This window comes from Zootoca vivipara, chromosome 5 (assembly GCF_963506605.1).
Source record: "Zootoca vivipara chromosome 5, rZooViv1.1, whole genome shotgun sequence".
NCBI lineage: Eukaryota > Metazoa > Chordata > Lepidosauria > Squamata > Lacertidae > Zootoca > Zootoca vivipara.
Window position 1 is genome coordinate 85,432,388 of NC_083280.1, and position 21,381 is coordinate 85,453,768.

At 43.2% G+C, this 21,381-nt stretch overlaps 1 protein-coding gene across 2 annotated transcripts; it reads right to left on the bottom strand.

Annotated features, from left to right (window-relative positions):
* Positions 1–5,962: 5,962 nt before the first annotated feature.
* Positions 5,963–20,748, bottom strand: PLAU (plasminogen activator, urokinase). Of its 2 annotated transcripts, none has more exons than XM_035138355.2 (11): positions 20,659–20,748; positions 16,517–16,645; positions 15,520–15,577; positions 14,884–14,988; positions 13,920–14,094; positions 12,992–13,083; positions 11,181–11,373; positions 9,482–9,627; positions 8,239–8,376; positions 7,182–7,324; positions 5,963–6,648 (listed from the first exon to the last, which is right to left on the bottom strand). In XM_035138355.2, the coding sequence occupies exons 2-11, from the start codon at positions 16,574–16,576 to the stop codon at positions 6,460–6,462; spliced, it is 1,299 nt and encodes a 432-aa protein (XP_034994246.2). In that variant the 5' UTR covers positions 16,577–16,645; positions 20,659–20,748; the 3' UTR covers positions 5,963–6,459. The 2 variants fall into 2 exon arrangements, with proteins under 2 accessions (XP_034994246.2, XP_034994245.2); XM_035138354.2 differs by having other exon boundaries at positions 13,920–14,142.
* Between the last annotated feature and the right edge of the window lie 633 nt (positions 20,749–21,381).

Genomic DNA, 21,381 nt, shown 5'->3' on the forward strand with positions numbered 1-21,381 from the left:
ATGCACACACACACACAATCTTACATAATTAATAACCTTACATAATTAAAGCTGACATAAAAGCACAATTAAAAATATATATCTTGAGACCCATCCATTCCTTTGAGGGGACATTTACAATAAATATCCTGCTACAGAATTAAGGGTTCCCAGCATTTTATTAACTTACTGACCTCCCACACTAATCAGATTTGGAGCCCCTACACCTGCCTTATGAGACGCAGGTGGTGCTGTGGTCTAAACCACAGAGCCTAGGGCTTGCCGATCAGAAGGTCGGCGGTTCAAATCCCCGCGATGGGGTGAGCTTCTGTTGTTCGGTCCCAGCTCCTGCCCACCTAGCAGATTGAAAGCACATCAAAGTGCAAGTAGATGAATAGTGGAAAGGTAAACAGTGTTTCTGTGCGCTGCTCTGGTTCGACAGAGGCGGCTTTGTCATGCTGGCCACATGACCCAGAAGCCGTACGCCGGCTCCCTTGGCCTATAGAGCTAGATGAGCTCTGCAACCCCAGAGTTGTCCGCGACTGGACCTAATGGTCAGGGGTACCTTTACCTTTACCATTACACGTGTTTTATAGGGGGGGGGGGGACAAGATGTCAGGAAATGCCTGTTTAAAATAGTCTTTGGGTTTGCCCACTGTGTGTTTGCAACAGGTTGCATTCTTATTTAATTTGCGTAGTCTGTATGACGTTACCCCCAAGCAACGCCAGTCTTGATGCTCTCCGAGAGCCCCTCGTAAATTCTGGTTTGCCTGATATGGCGATAATCTGGTAAACTGGGGAAATGGGCTCTATTGCTGCAGATTATTTGTTTTGGTGCTTTTGGACAGGTGAATTTTCTGCTACTCCCCTTTCCTCCTGCACAACTTCCTCAGTGTTCTCATGCCTTTTCTGATTATGTATGTAACTATTCTCAGTGCACTCCTGCTGAATGGAGGAGTATGGATAGCTAGCTCACTAGCTCGCTATTTCTTTTGATTTCCACAAAACCAGAAAACTGCAGAAGCCTGTGCTGAGAATTGCTGGATTGTGTGATTTGGCACACTTTCTGGGCAGAAAAAAAAACTTTCTATTTAAAACAACAAGAACCAAGGTGTAAGTGTAACTAACACACATCTAGCCCGATACTTAATAGACATGATGGAATCAATAAATTAGCACAAAAGGGAACGCCTACTGGATCAAAGTTGTCCCTCATATACTGCCACCAACTGGTAAGACTTTGGGGAGGCGAAAGAGGATTCTGGAGAAGGGTGCAGCTGGGACTGGGTAACACGGGGGCAAGATGGGGATGAGGAAAGAAGGGTTGGGGTAGGTCAGTGGTGTCCAAACTTTTTTTCAAAAAGGGCCAGATTTGATGAAGTGAAGGGCTGTGAGGGCTGACTAAAGGGCCAACCAAAGTTGTTGTTTTTTAGGATTGAAGTTGTTGAGCTTTTTTATGATTTTACCCCAAAGTTGTTGAGCTTTTTTAGGGTTAAAGTTGTTGAGGTTTTTGTAGGATTTTAACCCAGGAAATAATCCACCACAGGGGCTGGATTAAACCAACTGGCGGGCCGGATTAGGCCCCCTAAACAAACTTTGGACATGCCTGGGGTAGGTAGTACTCACAGGGTGACAGAAGATGATGAGGGGGACAGGTGCCAGTGCAGAGGAAGTCGCCAGAGCCACACAAATTTATCCTGAGATGTAGGGAACAACAGGCTGGGTACTCCAGGAAGCAGAGTCTGGCCAGAGCCTGCAGCCCAGTTTACTAGCTGGCCAGGTGGGGAAGGAGGCAAGTGATTCCTCAGCTGGGGAAGCTGAAAGCAGGTGAGGGTCACCTGCCTCATCAAGCCCAGGTGCTGCAATCAGCAGGCACAGTATCAGAAGGCAGCAGAGAGAAGGTGGGGTGTCTGCTCAACTGCCTGTGTCCTTCAATGACTACCGGTCATTGAAATTCTGCTCAGTGTTGATCCAGGGCAGGACTCCAATGTATAGTTAGCAGAATAAAAACTTAAAAACACATTGCAGGATTCCCCCCCAAAAAAAATAAACCAGAGGCAATTATATTTCACCCAGCACCATAGCTACCAAGTTTACCCTTTTCTCGCGAGGAAGCCTATTCAGCATAAGGGAAAATCCCTTTAAAAAAGGGATAACTTGGCAGCTATGCCCAGCACTGCTTTACTGCTACTGAAGGCAAATGAGCATAATGGTCACAAATGCAATACATTTGGTTGGCACCGTCCATAAGAAATCCACTTGCAGCAGACCTAACTTAGACTTATAATAAGCCTAAAACCTTAACACTAAGCGTGCTAGGTACACTACACCAGGAAGGAAGAAAAATGAAACTCAAGCTCCTTCTGGCCTCTTATTACAGTCAGCATGACCTTGACAGAAGATATAACAGAATCAGTTTAAGCCAGCTGTACTCAGCTTCTCAGAAGGAATAACCCAAACATCATGAACCTTCTGCCTGTTTCTGTCACACAGAGAAGTTTCCAGAACCCTCTTGAATTAATTAGAACAGGAAAGATCTCTACACATCAGATCAATACTTTCTGTACTAAGAAAGGCAAACTGACAGGACCTTGCCTTGGGCCTTCAACAGTTTATACTTTGGGTGTGACACTGGGCTGCATTCTGACCAAACTTGGATCGACTCTGAACCTCGTTTCCTGACTTTCGGCCTTTGGACTACAGACTTTGTGGGTGCTGATCAACCCTCGGGTTTGGGACTTGGTCTTGGCACACTGTCTGTCTGCCAGAGGATAAGCACATATACTAATCATAATACCTGTATGTGCCGGTGCAGACTGTTTCTGTCCAATTTAAACATGAGAAAAGTGGATTAACAGCTAAATAATGCCCAAATTTGGAAAAGCCCTGTGGCTAGCATTAAAATGGTCACTTACTGGGTCCGGCAGTGGGTGGCACTTGCGGCTTCCCCGTCTTCCTGAAGCCACTCTGTTCCGCAGTGACCCCATATTCCCCTCCAACCCTGACTTGCCTCAGACCCCCAGCAGGGGGATGAGAGGGATACACACCCAATGCGAATGCCAAGGTTTCCCAAATCTGAAATTCAATAAAGTTGTAGCTGTTTTAATCCCAAAAGATGTTGTCGTGTTGCCTGTTTGATCCTGAGGTCTGGCTCCTGGAAAGTCGGGGGGGGGGGCTGTGCCTGGGTACGCAATAATCTGTGCTGTTTAGCATTGCTTTCTCTAGAGAATGTGATCAAAAATGCCATAAATACATCCATAGTGGGTAACTATAAAGCTAAAGGAGATCAAATGATAAAGCACAGATATGAACTCTTATCTAGCTCTGATTTATGTCTGCTTTCACAGTACAGTAAATTCTTCCTGGGCTGTTCACAATCAAAAGAGACAAACTAGCTCCATCTACTGGTATACAAAAATACAACAACTGCTGGGTTTATAATTGTGGTCTGTTATTTAACATCACTCCTGAATGTCACAGTCATCAGGCTATATGTTTCGTTTAGTGAAGACAGGGAGTGTCTGTACAGTAGCAGAAGCCATGGCTAGGTTGGACATCTCTCTCTCTCTCTCTCTCTCTCTCTCTCTCTCTTCCCCCCCCCCCCGACACGTCCTTTTTCAAGGGTAAAATTTCAGTCCAGTTGAATTTCTAAACATTTGCCAAAATGTCTCTGGCTATGCTTTCTGGATGAGACAGAGACATAACTAGTGGTTGAAGACTTGCTTTCCTCTTCTCTTCTCCTGCCCCCACCCTCAGCAATATATCACAGCTTCTATAGCCTACATATAGTAGGGGTATTTAAAATGAGTCTCATCATAGCGTCCTCTTTTTTGCTCTTCAAAATATGGCAACCCTACATGACCCACTTTTTCTCTAAGGAGCTCAAGGTGGTGAACAAAGTTCTCCTCGCAATGGCCCTGGTGATGTAGGTAGAGAGACTGTGACTGACTGGTATAAGGTCACCCATCAAGTTTCATGGCTGTGTTAAACTAAACAGGAAGCTTGGGAAAAGATGCATCAAAGATTTATTTGTGATGGTGAGGTTTCAGTGGCCATAGGCTAGGAGCATCAACCCTGCTAGCCTTCCTGTTGTCCCTCTTTACAGCATACAGATGTCCAAGGCTGGTCAAAACTGAGCTCAATGTGGTTGCAGATATCTGTAAACTTAAAGGGTGCAGTCAAGCAAGCCAGTGGAATCTGTTCCAATCTGTTAAACATGGCTCTGTAATCGGCAGTACAGCTTGCAATACAGGCATGGGGACCCGACTGTCAAGTGTCTGGGAAGTGCAGTGCAAAGTGCTTTGCAAGCCCTGTGCTCAGCACGTCTCAAGCACTTGGCAACCAGCTGGTTCCTAGGTGCTTGGGAAGCACTTCTCACAGGGGCTTTGCAGGCCCAGCTGATTGGTGGTGCTTGCAAAGCCCCTTTTGACCAACGCCCAAACACCTGACATCATATTTGACACCAGATGGGCGTGGCTTGCCCAAAATGGCCTTGTGGGCCATATGGGAGGCCTGGTAGGCTGGATTCAGCCCTTGGGACAAAGGCTCCCCATCCTTGTTGAAAAGGACCAGCTTATTGGTTTGCCACCCCTGAAAGTAATAGAAACAAAAGGAACTCCACACAGCAGTAATATTTTATTGGTGTTTAAAATCCATGATTTACAAACAATAAGTTAAAGTAAGATTATTAAATAACAATTGGGGTTCCAGCCCCAGCACATATATTACATATTCATTGAATAAAACATTCTTTCTTAATAATAATAATATAAAAAAGCTATTGCCAGGAGCCTTAGGAAAATAGGTAAAATGACAAGAAATATTTACAACGTTCTTCATTATGAGGGACACCCTCATTTGCTGAAGCCTGACCCAGTTCAGGGTCTGTAAAATTCTGCAATGTCAAAAATGACCTCTCTGGTCTAGCTATGCTCTGAGTTTTGCCTTGTACACACCATGTATTATACCACAACAGGGTTTTTGTTGTTTTTTAAGCTGCGTAACAGAATTTAGTCACCTTATCATAAAAAAATTGGCAGCTGAAATACTGTCAGCATTCTACACAGAGAGTCAGACAAATATGGTAGAACCAGTCCTTTGGGCAGCAACTGGGAGTGCAAATGCCAACATAGAGGAAAGGTACTGATGGTTTTTGTTGAAATAATATTCATTAGTGAACCTTGTTAAAAATGCAGCGCTCTTATCTCAACAGCACCTGTGGAATTACAAGTTGTACGAAGCCAGAGATAGCTAAACCTTGGAATTAAAAATCAAAACGATTTTTTTTTCCAATTCTGCTTCTTTTCAAAATACTTTCCCCATTGCTATTTTTCAAAGTTGGTTAAAAAATGCCAGAAATGGTTTATATTTTAACTCCCCACCCCTTCAGCTTACATTTAATCCTGCCTTTCTTCCATCATGAAGCCCAAATTATGACGGTACCTCATACATGAGCTTCTCACGCAGATACCCATTTAGGCACTGTGCAGCCCCAGACCTCCTGAGCTCCAGCAAAGTGGGGGTGGCCTCATGCACCTCCCTGCAAGCTCCTTCTCAAGAAACAACCTGCTCTGTGACTCAGCAAGGCATCATTGTGAGGTCAAGAGACACATGCTCAATTGCCTGCTCTTCTAAGTTGCTAAACTGCCTTGAATAAACAGGACCAGCTTCATTGTAGAAGCAATCCAAATTGTGACAATATCTTAGGGACATCAATGAAGCAGTTCTGGAATCTGCAGGTGATGCCCCACAGCAACCTTTGCGACATTGCTAACTTCTCAGATATTATGGCACATTCAGAACCATTTGGGAATGGGAAAATATATTTGGCTGTTCCTGTGGACAACTCACTGTTTCTTGACCTGGGTGAGGACACCCAGGAGGTACCTGGGAATTTTGCTTTTGATTGCCCTCAAATGGTTTCCAAATTCAGGTTACCACAAAGGCTTGTATCTTAGACTTGTGTTTTTTTTCTTCTTTAACAAACAAACAAACAAACCCTGACACTACACCCACAGAGATCTAAGGGCACATAGTGAATCAATAGGGCAGCACAGTTGTCCTTAAATCTCATTCAATTAAATGAGTCTGAGTTGTTTTTCTGAATGGCACTAATATTACATTAGTAGCCAATTTAAAAACCTTACCAAAAAAAACCCCACACCTACTGACAAAGTGAAATGCTGACTCCTGTAGATAAGGCCACATGTATATTACATTGGCTGGCTAAAACACTCCTTATTTAAATGTTAAATATTGAAGAGCTTCCCCACTCCACCATGGGAGAATGTGTGTTGTTCAGTGATGGTTTCTGCTTCAGACATAGTGGCACAAATGTTAACAAGTTGACCTGATGTTAAGTCCAGTCAAGGTAGCCACCAAAGAGCCGTCAACTCCAAAACAAAGCTTGCCGTTTCAACGGCCTGCAATGTTCTTTAGCTCAGTTTCCATGCTCCAGCTCCATAGAAAGCTGCCATATCTTCATTTAGGAAGGTAGGAACTTTTGAAATGGATGCCGTTCATGTGGGTTTCGATCCAGCGAAGGTAATTTGTGACTCTCGTGTAGACGCCAGGCCTCTCTTTGTCAGCACACCCATCGCCCCAGCTGACGATCCCATATAGCACCATACTGTCACTGCTTGCACAAACCAGGGGACCCCCGGAATCTCCCTGAAAGAACGTAAGAATGATGGTGAGCATTTAAAGAAAGGAAAGCTAGGTAAAAGCACACCTCAGGAATTCAGCTGCCACTGTGGTTGCACTAGTGCCCTATTTTACAATAATGGGACACAAGGAAAGGAAGTGGCCATGGCAGCTTAAGCTCTAGCACAGCCATTCTCAAACTTGGGTCCCCAGATGTTGTTGGACTACAACTCCCATCATCCCATAAGGTGCCAGGACCTGTGGTCAGGCGTGATGGGAGTTGTAGTCCAGCAACCTTTGGGGACCCAACTTTGCAAAAACCTGCTCTAGCATCAAGGAATCCTCCTTCAACAGATTCCAAATTACAAAGGCTTAGCCCAGCGGGATAAATAGGATCGTGTTCCTTGCTGCAGACATGTATCTTGCAAGATGTTTGCTGTAGTGGGATATTAAAGTCTAAATCTTCAGATGTGCATTAGGCCTATTCTAGAGAAAGGGACTGCATTAGCCAGACCATTCTGTTGACATAAAATGTAGACATTGTGCACAAGGAAACTTACTTTGCATGAATCTGTCTGCCACGTTTCATCTCCAGCACAGAACATGTTGCCAGTCACCCTGTCCTTATAGTATTTCTTACACAAAGACTGGGGTATCAGGTTCACATTGGTTGATTTCAGGATCCTTGCGAAGTAAATGTCAGCTGCAAACCAGAAACATGACAGTTGGTTGGGTTATTTTCCTCAGTGAAGTCTAAAGCGATCTCCTTCATTGCGAAAACAAAGCAACTTCAGAGCCTGCCTCACTGAATAGTCTCATACGCGACACCCAAATTCCTCTTCTTCAGTCTAGCGGATAATGTCGCACAAACTAAATTATGCAAACCAAACACAGCACAATGTCTTTTGTATGTAGAATATGAGTATGTTCGTTGCAGAACCGGAGCTGCAGTGGAGCTGGGTGCACAGAGCACATGCAACCTTAGCGATTGGCCTCTAGCAAGGTTCAAAAGTAAGGATGGGGGACTTGTGATACTCAAGGTGTTGTGAGTTCAACTCCCTGAAGTCCCAGCCAACATGACCAGTGGTCAGGAATGAGGGGAGTTGTAATCTTGCAGCTTCCAGAAGGCTAATGGTTTCTGATTTCTGATTCCTTATGAGGAACGGCTTAGGGAGCTGGGTATGTTTAGCCTGGAGAAGAGAAGGTTAAGGGGTGATATGATAGCCATGTTCAAATATATAAAAGGTTGTCATATAGAGGAGGGAGAAAGGTTGTTTTCTGCTGCTCCAGAGAAGCGGACACGGAGCAATGGATTCAAACTACAAGAAAGAAGATTCCACCTAAACATTAGGAAGAACTTCCTGACAGTAAGAGCTGTTCAGCAGTGGAATTTGCTACCAAGGAGTGTGGTGGAGTCTCCTTCTTTGGAGGTCTTTAAGCAGAGGCTTGACAGGCATATGTCAAGAATGCTTTGATGGTGTTTCCTGCTCGGCAGGGGGTTGGACTGGATGGCCCTTGTGGTCTCTTCCAACTCTATGATTCTATGATCAAGAGAAGGCTAATGGATTCTGATTCCACAATCTGCATTAGGAATGGGAAAGATATCTGTCAACTTACTCTTGTTTTCTCTTCCATAGCCAGAAACTTCACACTGAAAATTGTCTGGAAACGAGTCTTGTGATGGCAAGCAGATGGTCTTCACAGTGTCTGACGTTTGTGCACACTGGCCAGAAGATGATCGGATCCTCAATAGGGCTAAAGAAGGAATAAAGAGTGCATGTCATATAGGGAACCTTCTATCACTAACTCATTAGAAACAGAATAATATATATTTGGAACTATCAGTTCCAGCTGCTTTTCCAGACGACATATGATTATAGTCATGTTACTGCATTTACTTGTATACATAATCCCTACCTCTCGCTGATAATTTAGATTGCGAGATCTGATAAAAATGTAGCTTAAAATGGACTCTTTTATTATGTTCAGAAAATAATAGAGTATTTTAATGACAATAATAAAAAGTATATGTACTTTGTTAATGTGCATCTCCCCTCTTAATTTCCTATTATTTATATGGCTGGTATAGTTTACTTGTTCCCACCCATAAATGTTACATTAATATTTCATATAACATATTATATGATTCCCCATCCCCCCCTTTATGTATTGTATATTTTTCTTTGCTGTAAGTGGCTTGAAGACCTTGGGTGACAAGCGACTAATAAGTTTGATAAATGATAAAAATAATTTGTTTAACCACAGAAACACATTGCGAGCATTTCCAGGAATGGCTAGAGATAGTGAAACATCCCCAACCCAGGGAAAATTAATCTTTTGACTGCCTCAGAGAGAGAAGAGAAGAGAAGTCATCTTCCCTGACTCTCGAAGTATTTTCCTTACAATGATCTGATAGAATACCCACCCCCAAACGTTTGGTGAAAGAAGATAGCTCATTCGTACCTGTATCTTTTCCTAAGCTATCATCTGCAGTCATTTTTGTATCGTTTGCAAATATGGGGATGATGTCATGACAATGAAATACGAGGAGTTTTGCTGTAAGGCTGTGTAACACACTATAATTTTTAAGGCACATTTGAAGCACATTCGTTCCGTCACCGTCAAAGGATTCTGGGCACTGCACGTAACTCTGTGAGAGGTAAACTACAATGACTAGAATTTTTTGGCAGAAAGAAAGGGCTTCAAATGTGCTTTAGAAGTACACAACCTACACCATTTCTCACTAAAAGGGGTCCTTATTTTGCAGCAGTACTCGGGTGAAACATTTGTGGCTCAGTTTTTTGCATGCTCGGGTAAAACATGTCTATGATTCAGAAGGGAAGCTGGAGATGTCACTTACCAATATCATTATTATAATCCGTTCTCTGAAGTGTGTAGTCCTCATGAATGACAACCCTATCAACATTAAATTTTTGCTCCTTCGTATCATCAGTGTACAATTCAGACTTCCCGAGAATAACATTCAGCTTGGATACCTCAGGGGTGCTGAAAAGAAATGAAAACATGGATTAGGGGGAAAATTATACAGGGGCATATTTTCCCACTCTCCCTTTCACATTTGCTCAGTTTTCTGCCTCGGTCACAAGAGAACAGAAACATAATTTTGCAGTCCTCTTTCTTGTTTGAGCCTCATTGTTTTGCTAGGTGAATCGTGGGGCTTAAAATTTAACGTGTCTCCTAGCACGTGGAGCTATTCTGTCTTAAAAATACAGACATCTGAGAACATCTCATTTTGAACCAGCAGAACATGAGCCTATATCAACACAAAACTTTTTTTTATAGAAAAGGGTTGCTTTTTACAACAGTTCCTCATTCCAAAAAGTTCTAAAGCACTTACTCCTGTGTAACATAAGCCTTAGGGTATGATAAGGGTACATTCCTTCTGGTCTAGAACACATTTGTGGATGAGAGTTAAAATGTGTTTGTATAGGGTTGTGAAATTTTAGCATACAGATGGGTTTTATTGACTGAGTAAAAAAGTCTTCATTAACTGAAAAAGTCATCAACTTTTTTAAAGCTAGCTACTTCTTAAAAACACACAAGTACTTACAAAAACTGCAATTTGTAGGCCCTGTCAGGCAAATATTATTTACAGCTATCAGGTGGCCATTACAATATAAATGCCAAAAGAAAATATATGTAAGTTGGGCGATTAATCTAGGAGAAATATAACTTTTTACTTATTTATTTTTATTATTTACTTTATTTAGTAAAAAGGTAAAGGGACCCCTGACCATTAGGTCCAGTCGTGACCGACTCTGGGGTTGCGCGCTCATCTCGCATTATTGGCCGAGGGAGCCGGCGTATAGCTTCCAGGTCATGTGGCCAGCATGACAAAGCCGCTTCTGGCAAACCAGAGCAGCACACGGAAACCCCGTTTACCTTCCCGCTGTAGCGGTACCTATTTATCTACTTGCACTTTGACATGCTTTCAAACTGCTAGGTTGGCAGGAGCTGGGACCGATCAACGGGAGCTCACTCCGTCACAGGGATTCGAACCACCGACCTTCTGATCAGCAAGCCCTAGGCTCAGTGGTTTAACCACTTAGTTTTTTCTCCCTGTATTTTATTCTGTGAACCGCCCTGAGATCTTATGATGAAAGGTAGTATCTAAATCAGGCATCCCCAAACTGCGGCCCTCCAGATGTTTTGGCCTACAACTCCCACGATCCCTCGCTAACAGGACCAGTGGTTGGGGAAGATGGGAATTGTAGTCCAAAACATCTGGAGGGCTGAAGTTTGGGGATGCCTGATCTAAATCTAATAATGCAATGCAATGCAATGAAAAAATACTTTCAGGAACACCATTGGCCCAGCCAGTTCATTGGCCTGTTGCCAGCATTGTCTAGCCATGGGAGTCTTTCCCCAGCCCTACCTGCGGAAGGAGCATGAGACCTTTTGCACACAGAGCATATGCTGTACCAATGAGCTAAAATCCCTCTCTTTCAGAGTATGGGACATTGACTATGGGATCTCTATCTAGAAAACAATTCCCAAGTGGAGAATTAAAAGGAAAAAGTTGATTGTGAAGCACTTACTTGCTCCCGAAGCAGTGTGCCGCTGTCAGGACCCAACACGCATCTATGAGGCTACCGCCACAAAGAAACTGACTACCTCCTCTCTTATCGGTGTGGTAGATGGTTGCTATCCAAGGCTGAGACTCAATGGGTGCTTTGTAACCGCCCACAATCTTGAAGTACTTGCGGAAGCTCCTCTGGCCACATGTGGCTTCTGTAAAAGGAAGGGAGTGTCTCAAGGATTTGCCCCAGTGAAGAACAAACATAGCTTTAGCTCTTCACAATAAAGACTAGGTCCTCAGGGTAGCAAGATCCCCATGAAGATCTGCAAAGTTTGGCTGCCCTCACAAATTTCTAGGCCAAGATTAAGGTCTGATCAACACCGTCTGCCAGATGATATGGAAACATCCTTCCTGCAGGTGAGGGAATCATATATATTTTTAATGCTTCCTCTGCATAGAATGCTCGCACACTGGGGAACAGACTAAGCGAAAATCCTTCTACTGAACATGCTAGCTGTCCATTGACAAATTATTTTTGTCTAGTTAACTTGCCAAAGTTAGTACCTGGCCCAGAATAGGCATTTCTTCAGCTTGATGTGCTTGGCTTCATTATGAACCATGCACCACTTCCATCTCAGACTGAAAACTTGAGTTTCTGAGTGTAAGGAGGTGATCACAGATCCTTGGGACGTGCGATTTTGAAGGGCACCTGAGTAAAGATATCAGATGCTCTGGAAACCATGGGTTGTATTCAATGTAATGCTAAGGAGCCATCATCTCAAGCATTTCTGACTGCCTGATGGAATGACCTCCCCCTCTCCTGACCCTTTGGAGCAGGTTGGGAGAAGGGATGTGGCTGCTTGGGAGGGAGAAAGTCCCATTGCACTTGTGGAAATGGTTGCGTTGGCTTCCATGACCACAATGACTTAGTTGAATATGGCACTAAATGTCCTAGGCTCTTTGCATTTGTTTTGAGCAAGCTTAGCTGCATGCTAGATTTTAGGAAAAAGTATTGAGACATGTCACTTTCAGAGTGCCCAATGTTCCTACTGAGTTTTCGGTCACCTTGGAAAACTACATTTCCCATAGTCCATGGTGCACTGGATGATACTGTCTCGGCAGTCCAGTTGCCACAGAGATCCTTTGGCGGCGGCTGCCAAGTACATTTTGGATGAAGGTTTGTAGGTGGAGATAAAAATACACACTATGAGAGTCTCATTACAGGGATCTATGGGAAACATCAAGGGACCCAATTATATCCAATAGCTTCCTCCTGAGAAAGTTTATATGATGGGTGAAATTAATAAAACTTGCTTCATATTTCTATATGGAATATTTGCTTCTGGTTGCTGACTGTGCTGTTATCTACTGTCTGAAATGCTGTCTTCACAAGCCTGAGGAAAGAACTCTTTCCTAAGGAATTAGAAGCAGTTAGAAATTTGCAGGCACTTGAGAAAGGCTGGTCATTCAAATGGATTTTTTTGCAAGTGGTTTGCAGTTGCTGAGTATTTTATAGTGTCCATCGTTATTTGGGATTGTGTATGTAGTCTTCAGTTTGTATTAATATATCATAGATAACTGGCTCTCTTTATTTGTTGTGGGTAGGGGGTGCTGCGGGGTTTATGGTTATTCAAGAATATCCTGGTGTCCATCTCCATTCCTTGCTCCCCATCTTTCTTTGCACTGCATCTTGCAAATTACTTGCTTGCAAAGTAAGCTTTTGGACACACAGAATTTTCTGCCCCTTGAAACAGAATCTGAACTGGTTGTTGTGTACTTTGCTTTGATTTTAAAATTTATAAGTATCTGGCTCTCTAAGTAATAATATACCTTTTCGGCATTCGTCGATTTTGCAGGATGTTGAAGAGGTTCGGTAACCCTTCCTAACGTAACACCACGGTTTGGATCGGCCATCTGGATTTCTGAAAAACAGCGGAATATTGCCTTCAAAAGAATGAACCTCAGTAATACCAACGCCCACCTGCAGGGGTCAGCAGAATGTCTCCACTTCATGTAGGTCATAGTACTGTATGCTGAAGTCATCTAGTTCACCTACCCTGTTTCTCATATTTTAAGACATTCCCATAAAATAAGCCATAGCAGGATTTTTAAGCATTCAAGGAATATAAGCCATACCCCAAAAATAAGACATAGTGATAGGCACAGCAGCAATGCCGGCCGCGGCAGGAGGAGGAGGAAAAAAATAAGACATCCCTTGAAAGTAAGCCATAGTGTGTTTTTTTGAGGAAAAAATAAATATAAGACATGTCTTATAATATGAGAAACACGGTATATTCTTAGCAATGCTAGTTAAATGTTCCTGCAGGGCACTAATACTGCAAACTACCAAGTATAACTATTGGCAACGTTGAATAGAACCCTTCAATCTGGCATAGTTGCCTAAAGAAGGGATTTCAACAGGTGGGGCAAGGTGCCCCAGGCAAAATAACTCCTTTGCTCAACTAGGTACCAGTAGTTATACTTTGTCCTCGTCATCCAAAGAGAACCATACGGAATCCCTGTTTGCATCAACAAAGATAATGGGAATGAAACCCTAACCATTCTTAAAAGTACAAGTTATCTTATAGTAGAAATCTAGTCATTCACCACAGTTGAAGCTCTTGCGGAATGCCAGTCAGATGATATGATGCGTTACTATTCAAAAGCACATGGCAACTGTGGAACTATGGGTTGGGGGAAGAAATAAAAAACAGGGCAGCTGGACCTATAGCAGGACATTCCGTTGCATTTCAGTTACCTGCAGAAGTTGTGCTTTCCTAACCCAAGTTTCATGGCGTTCTCCATGCCATCATGATAAGGCCATCTCTGCAGCGAAGGGGAGTCCCAATCCAGGCACCTTTCACCTTTCTCATTCACCGCCAAAGTCCCTCTGTAGTCCTCCCCATTGTCTGTATAGCAGCGACTTTCAGCATCTGTCGAGAAAACCAGGATTGTCCGTGCTGCTGATGGAGAATTGGCAGCTGAAAGGTTCCATGGAGTCCATTGAGACAAAGGATTTTTATCATGTTAAATCTGCTCATTGACTTGCCAGTGCCAGGATGTTCTTGCCAACGTGTCTGTACTTTTCTGCATTTCATTTCTCTCTGACTTTGTGGTTTACAGTCCCAGCCCACCAACCCTATGTATATAAACGTATAATTTGGGGGAAGCGCTTCACACATTTCATGAAGTGGGCCCCATGAGATTTTGCTGTTTTGCTGCAACAGACTAACATGGCCCTGCCTCTGGATTTTGGAACTATAGGGCCAGATCCAGCAAGCCAATTCCACTAGTGGAAGCCAGCTCGAGGGCTCCCACTAGCACAACAAGGATTTTTCTGCTCTCTCCCCCCCCCCTGCACACTCCCCTGTGCTTCCTCCAAAACTGCTCTGGAAAGTTGGAAAAACCCACAAAACAGTGCACAGGAGCGGGGAGGGAGAGGGTCATCATTCTATCAAGCAAGCAGAGATGATTGTGCAGGTGGAACAATCACCTTAGTGCTGCACTGTTTTTTCTGTACCTTTTCAGATACCCGTTCTCAACCCCCAAAGTGGTTTACAGCTCAATAAGCCTCCCACCCAAACTCTCTTTTTTTGGGGGGGGAGTGTCCAGAGTGGCTTTGTTAGTTCCGGAAAACTGGGGACTTTATTGGCATTCTTTAATTTATAAAGGCCAAGAGCTGTTGGGTAAAAACGGAAACAAGTTTTGAAGTGATCACCTACCGATTTCACAGTGGTCCCCACTATACCCTTTGGGGCATAAGCAATGTCTCATTCCAGAAAAGAGGTAGTAGGAGACACAGGTTCCTCCATTCAGACAGGTGCAACCTGCAAACAAAACATTGCAGGGGAATTGTAGTATGCCACACAACATCTCATCACATCCAAATGCATAGCAAAACTTTAGCGGGCCCCTTCTTCAAGGCAGCCTTCCTCATCCTATTGCCCTCTAGATATTTTATGCAACTCCCATCAGCTCCACCCAGAAGACTGCTCTAAGAAAAAGAAGTTTTGGGAAGAAAGACCTTGGAGAAAGATGTTACTTTAAATTTAGATAAGTTATGTATTGCTTAAAATTTATGGAAGAAGAAGACAGAGGGAGGAGAGGTCCCCAATTAAGATGTTTCTGCTGCAGATTCCCCATCCGTTGCCTTTCCTTCCATGGGAATCATAGTGTTTCTTTGAGAGGGGGGAATTGCCAGGAGATATTGCATTGAGAAAGCAGAGGGTGATGAAAGGGTTAAGTGGTGCTATCTCAAAGAAGGGGCTATCAGAGGTGCAAAACAAGGAATTTGGCACTTTGGCAAAGAGCAGCAGCAGTTTTCAGGTGTCAACAAAAAGCTGCAAAGATTTCTTTACCTTTATGTTCATATTTAGCTTTGCTTCCCAGCTTGCGATCTTTCTTCCAGTGGTGAAACTAAGAGGGAACAATGACAGACACAAGTTATTCCAAACGAAAAATAAGAAAGCATTAGTTAGGTGAAGCTAATCCTAAATAATTCCCCCTCCCCTTATTTTCATTTCTCTCATAACAACCCTGAGATATAGGGCAGTTTCTTACACATTATTTCGCTAAGCTTTAGGGTGGAAAGCAGGGCTAACCAACATGGTGTTCTCAGATCTTGTTGGACCATCATCCCTGACCACTGTCCATACTGGTTGGGGTAAATGAAAGTTGTAGTCCAATCATATATAATGGATGCTTCTGCAGATGTGTACTGCTGTGCATTAAATCGGAGGTGGCCTGGACTACATGTATGTATGTATGTATGTATGTATGTATGTATGTAATCTGTTCCATAATTCATATCAAACAATTTTGTGGAGAAGAGACTTTCTGCAGCTAAGTCACATAGGGTGGGGCAGGCAGAGTCATATCTAATCTTCTGTGATCTTAGAGAGAAGCAGGCAGAAGGGTGAGGTGAAGGAGGAAGCAGAAGAGTCAAGGGTTTGGGAAAGAACAAGACAGTTGCTTGAAAAAGCAAGGGGAGAGGGGATAGCTTTAAAGGGCAGGTTGGAAGAAGCAGTCTAGAGAAAAGAGGAGAGGAGAGCAGAGGAAGAAGTCTGGTCTGTGTTGTATGGACTGGGAGATGGAAAAGGCAGAGAGGTGGTCAAAAGGAAGGGAACGTTGAGGTACACATATTGCCTTGAAATAAATATGTAAAAAAGTATTTATCAGGCTATATATCCCATAGTACAACCTCCTGCACGCACCAGCAGTAATCAAAAAAGAAACCAGTTGCTAAAAATAGGTTTGAGCCATGGGTGAAAGAGGAAGCTTTGCATTTATGGTCAAACATGGAAATAAGCACAAGCGCTTGTCAGTTGGAGTTCCTGCCACGGTTGCAAAACTTACTGATGTGATGTCTGTGACGAGAACGCTCAGCATTACAGAGATGGTGACGACTAACTTCATCGTGTTGGGCAAGAGGTTCCTATTTCCACCAGTTTGGTTCACTTCCTGGGTTCTTCTTTACACAGGTTTCTGCAAGCAAAGGAATAACCCCAGGTTTGTAACATGGAAGAAAGATAGGACCAAACTGGTTTCCCCCCATTCTTTCCAACTTGAATAGCCTTTCGTTGGTGAGGGGATGTGTTAAGCTGCTTTTCTCTCTCCCTGTTCCGAACTCAGGTTGAAGCTATCAAGGGAGAACCATCAGCAGGATGGTGTCTTCAGGTCCCACCTGCCTGGTCCTCCTTAACCTTTTGTGCCTCCTTCTCTCCAACACGTGGTAGCAAACTGGGTGATCGACACACAAGGCTCTTCTGATCCACCACAGTGGCCCCAGCCCTGGTCGTAGCTTTGGAGGCAGATGTGAGCTTTTCCCAGAAAGTTGAAGGCACACACTGTTGCCCGTCATCCTACTATGCACCACTGGCAAACAGGTTTCACAGATTTCTGCAGTGTTCTGAAAACCTGCTCGGCCAGAAATTATAATAGAAATGTGTGTACACCGAGAGCAACAATATCAGTATCAAGCTGCTTTTAATTATGAATTATGAATTTTAATTCATCTGTTGCCAGCCTATTGCCTAATCACAAGAAATAAGCATAACAGGCAATTCGTGGTGCAATCTCTCCCGCTTTCCACAAGACAAAATCCTGCTCTTTATACCTGGACTCCTTCCTCAGTTTTTTGCATTTTGAGGAAATAGTGTTCTCTTGAGCTCCTTTTTTGTCGGAATTACTAGAGAGGAGCTGCACTAATGCAACACACCCCTGTTCTAAATATGTGATATGAAAATGCCCCATTGATTTATGTGAAACATACGCCTACCTAAGTGGCATTTTGGATTATTACACTGTGAGGGCTATGCCAGTCTCAGGCAAAGCACTGGTCATATTGTAATCACACTTGCCTGGAAGGAAATCCTATGGTGGGAGTATTGTTTAGTTTGTTATTGTGTTATGTGTTTTGTGGCTTTACACTGTAAGTGGCCCTGGAATCCCTGGCCGAAGAGTGGTATATAAATTTAAATAATAATAATAATAATAACCATAGCTGCCAAGTTATCCCTTTTTTACAGGGATTTTCCCTTATGCTGAATAGGCTTCCTCGCGAGAAAAGGGAAAACTTGGCAGCTATGATAATAACTCAGTGAGGCTTGCTTCGAAACAGAGCAGCATATGATTGTGCTGTGAATGAAGAAACACTTCAGTGCTCTCTTTTTTTTAACCAATAATGACACCATTTAGAAGGCTGTCGGTATTTAGCAATTTGTTAATTTGATTTCAAAGTATACCGGTAAGTGGTAGACTATAATGATTGAACTTTAAATCAATCTGGCAGAGATTTTCTCTCTCTCTCTTACAGAAAGTGTGCACGCACATAGCAGGACATTGCTCTGTTAAAAGCTGGTGCCTTAACTTCACGAAGGGATGAACTCATTCTCAAAAAAAAGCCTGAGGTTATTTCATCTCTGCGTGTAGGGACAAAGCGCAATGTTTCAGGAAGGCATTTGGAAATAAACGGGCACATCTATTGCCAAATTTGGTGACAAACCACCACCTGCTTGATTCAGGCAGCCCTTCTGTTGAAACTGAGGATTAAGGGGTAATCTGTGCAAAAGGCTGATGATGGAGACTTAAAATATCAGTTTTAACTCGTTCACCTCCAGTTTGTAATTTTCGCAAAGTTAAAAACAGGAAAGCAAAAGTGCAGCGAAATAAAATCCCATTGAACAAAAGTGGGAATTACTTCTGAGCAAGAAAGCGTAGGATTGGGCTGCATGGCTGCAATTCTATGCCCACTCACTTAGGAGCAACCCTTGCTGAATCTCATGATTTACAGTACTGGGCTGTAAAACAGTTGCATTAGGGGAACAGAAATTTGAGGGATCCAGAAACTTGCATAGGGATGTCCTGTTATGCTGGCATATCTGCCTGTCTGCTTGGTCTGTCCTGCTTCTGCTATACATTCTCAAGCTTCAAGCCGCCTTCAGCTTTCCTAGTGATCACTGTGCAGGTTGTCACTTTCCCCCTCTGCTTTCCCTGGCTGACTTTCGCTCACTTGGCCACTGACACCCACGCAGACTTGACTCTCTGATTGGAGCGATCCCTGACCTGCATGTCTACGAGGTGAACACCCTGCGCTGGCATGTGACTCACACCAGCCCCAGCTATCGAGGGCTGGAATCCCGACTACAAGTAAGTGGCGCCTTTCCAGACCTTATCCAAGGCAGGGCACAGCTGTGCTGAAACCAAGCACTCCATGGCTGCCACCTGCTCAAATTAAAACGAAAACAAAGATCCCAATCATTGCTCACTGGTATAGGCAAATTGGTTGCATTATCTGCAAATTTAAACCTGCTCGATAAATATTGCTGAGACTGAATCCTGCAGCCTAGGAAGTACTCATTGGGCAGATATTAACCACCCAGTCCCTCTTAGGCATTGAGGTGTTGCCCTCTTCCTCTTCTGATGTTGCAGACCATCCAGGTGACTCTATTTTCCAGGGACAGTCACGGATTTGCAGAAGCCATCCTGGTTTCCGATTTGATCCTGGAATGTCCTGCTTTTCTTTAGAACATCCCTCTTCTCATTGGAGAAATGTTGGAAGGTATGGAGTTGTGTGACCCCCCCCCCCAAGCCAAGGAGATAAGTAACTATACAGCCTTTAGAAGGCACCTGAAGGCATCCCCCGCATAAGGAAGTTTTTAATGTTTTATTACGGGGTTTTTTATATGTAGGAAGCTGCCCAGAGTGGCTGGGACAACCTGGTCTGATGGGCAGGGTTAAAAATAATATTATTACTATTATTATGGAATAATATTATTATTACTATTGTTATTATTTTCACCAGATAAATGTTGGAGGGTATAGATGTTGCCCTTCTCCTGTCCATTTTGTATATATACCCATCAAGCCCTCTATCATAGATACAGGGCAGGTATTTGCACACCTTACATGTGAATGAGAAGTGTGACTACTGCACTGGCTTTGTCAATGGCAGCTTGCCCATTACTTTTACTATGGCCACGTCTGCCATGCTTATTTGCTGGCTCCTGTTCAAAGAGTGCTGGCTTGCTGAGCAACAATGCTGCACACTGTGTTTCCCAGAAGCCTGAGCCTGCCTGCAGTGCAGAGGGATCAAGGTGCGGGTTGGCAATAGCAGGGCACATGGAATCACATCGTAGCATCAGGGCGCTGCCTTCGTGCCTGCTGAGCCCCTGCCCGAATGGTCTGCAGGACCAAAGTTCTAAGTGCAAGTTGAAAAAGCTGTACCATCCCAATGAAATCTAAACGGCAGACCCAATTGCCTCAAAGTGCAAGATACGGTAGATGCATTTGACTCCCTAAACCGGATCCTGCCGGACAGCCGCAAGGAAACAGCAAGATGAGAGACACTGAAAAAAATAGCTTGTGTGTCTTTCATCTGCAGCTAAAAATTCAAAAATTGGCAGATAGAAGTCTACCCCATTCTCTCTAAAAGCACTTGGTGTAATCATAGGAATGTAGATCCAAAGCAATACAAAGCTACAAGCAATGACAAAACTGCCTGGATGGAAACTGACATGTCAGAACACACTGAAATTGTGTTTAGCCTTTAGCCTCAAACGTTCGCAGTTTCATTGCAATCAGATATTGTCTCCTAAGATCTAATGCAGGTTCAAAACCAAAATAGACCATATTACAGCACGAAAAGATTCAATAACTTGTATTAAAACACAAGCAGACACACATAATAAAGACATATTCACATTAAGTATAATCCCAGCATTCTATTCTTTTTAAATTGCCAATCTTGTTTGGAAAAACATATTCCAGACCTTGCAAGACTCTTTTGCGTGTACAATCAAGCCTCTTGCAAAGAGGCATTTATTGCTTTAAAAGGGAGCATCACAACAAAAAAGCTTTGAGATGACTGAAAAGAGAATAAAGTCTTCGCATTAAAAAGTTGAAGCCATCATTCAAATTGGCTCTTTAAAACTTGTGTGTGGGCAATAGTTAATATAATTATATTTAATATAACTAAGATTTAAAGGTGTTGAACTTACCAGATGGAACAACAGTGGCAAAACTGTGCTGTGTTCCGTGATGTATTGCGATAGCCGAAGGCTTAGCCTCTCAGTGTTCTCACTTTGACTGTTCTGCAGAGGAAATATAACTCTATATAAACCCTCACATAGAGCACTGATTGGACGGCTCTACCCTATGATGCATTCCAGCTTGATGACAAGAATGATATCATTCCACACTGCCTGAAGGTTTGCACCACTAGGGGGATTCAGTTAAAAAAAACAAAACCCATAAATTTAACTCTTTGCAAACAGAAGTCACAAGTGACTCAATGAGGGGATTTCTAAAGCCTTGTGAATTGCAGTTTCACTACAGAAAGGAGTATCATCCATACTATTGTATCTTATGTGCCTGGAGCTAGATCTTCATCCAGATCCTCGCAGGCATACTTGATTTGCAATTGGAAAAGTAGGGGGAAATCCTTTGCTGGAAGAGGAAATGAATATTTAGCTTTTCATCAGCAACATGCTCAGGGACAAAATTAGATGTGTTAACATATTTTTTTCTTTTCATACCTACTTGAATTCCATATGCTTTATCACTCATGAGTTAAATGTGCCGTGGAAGACTTCAAAGGAATGGTTTTATTTAATAAAAAGTAAGCATCCAAGAAATAGAACAGGGCACACTGAGTGGACCCTATCATTGATGTTGTTGTTTAGTTGTTTAGTCGTGTCCGACTCTTCGTGACCCCATGGACC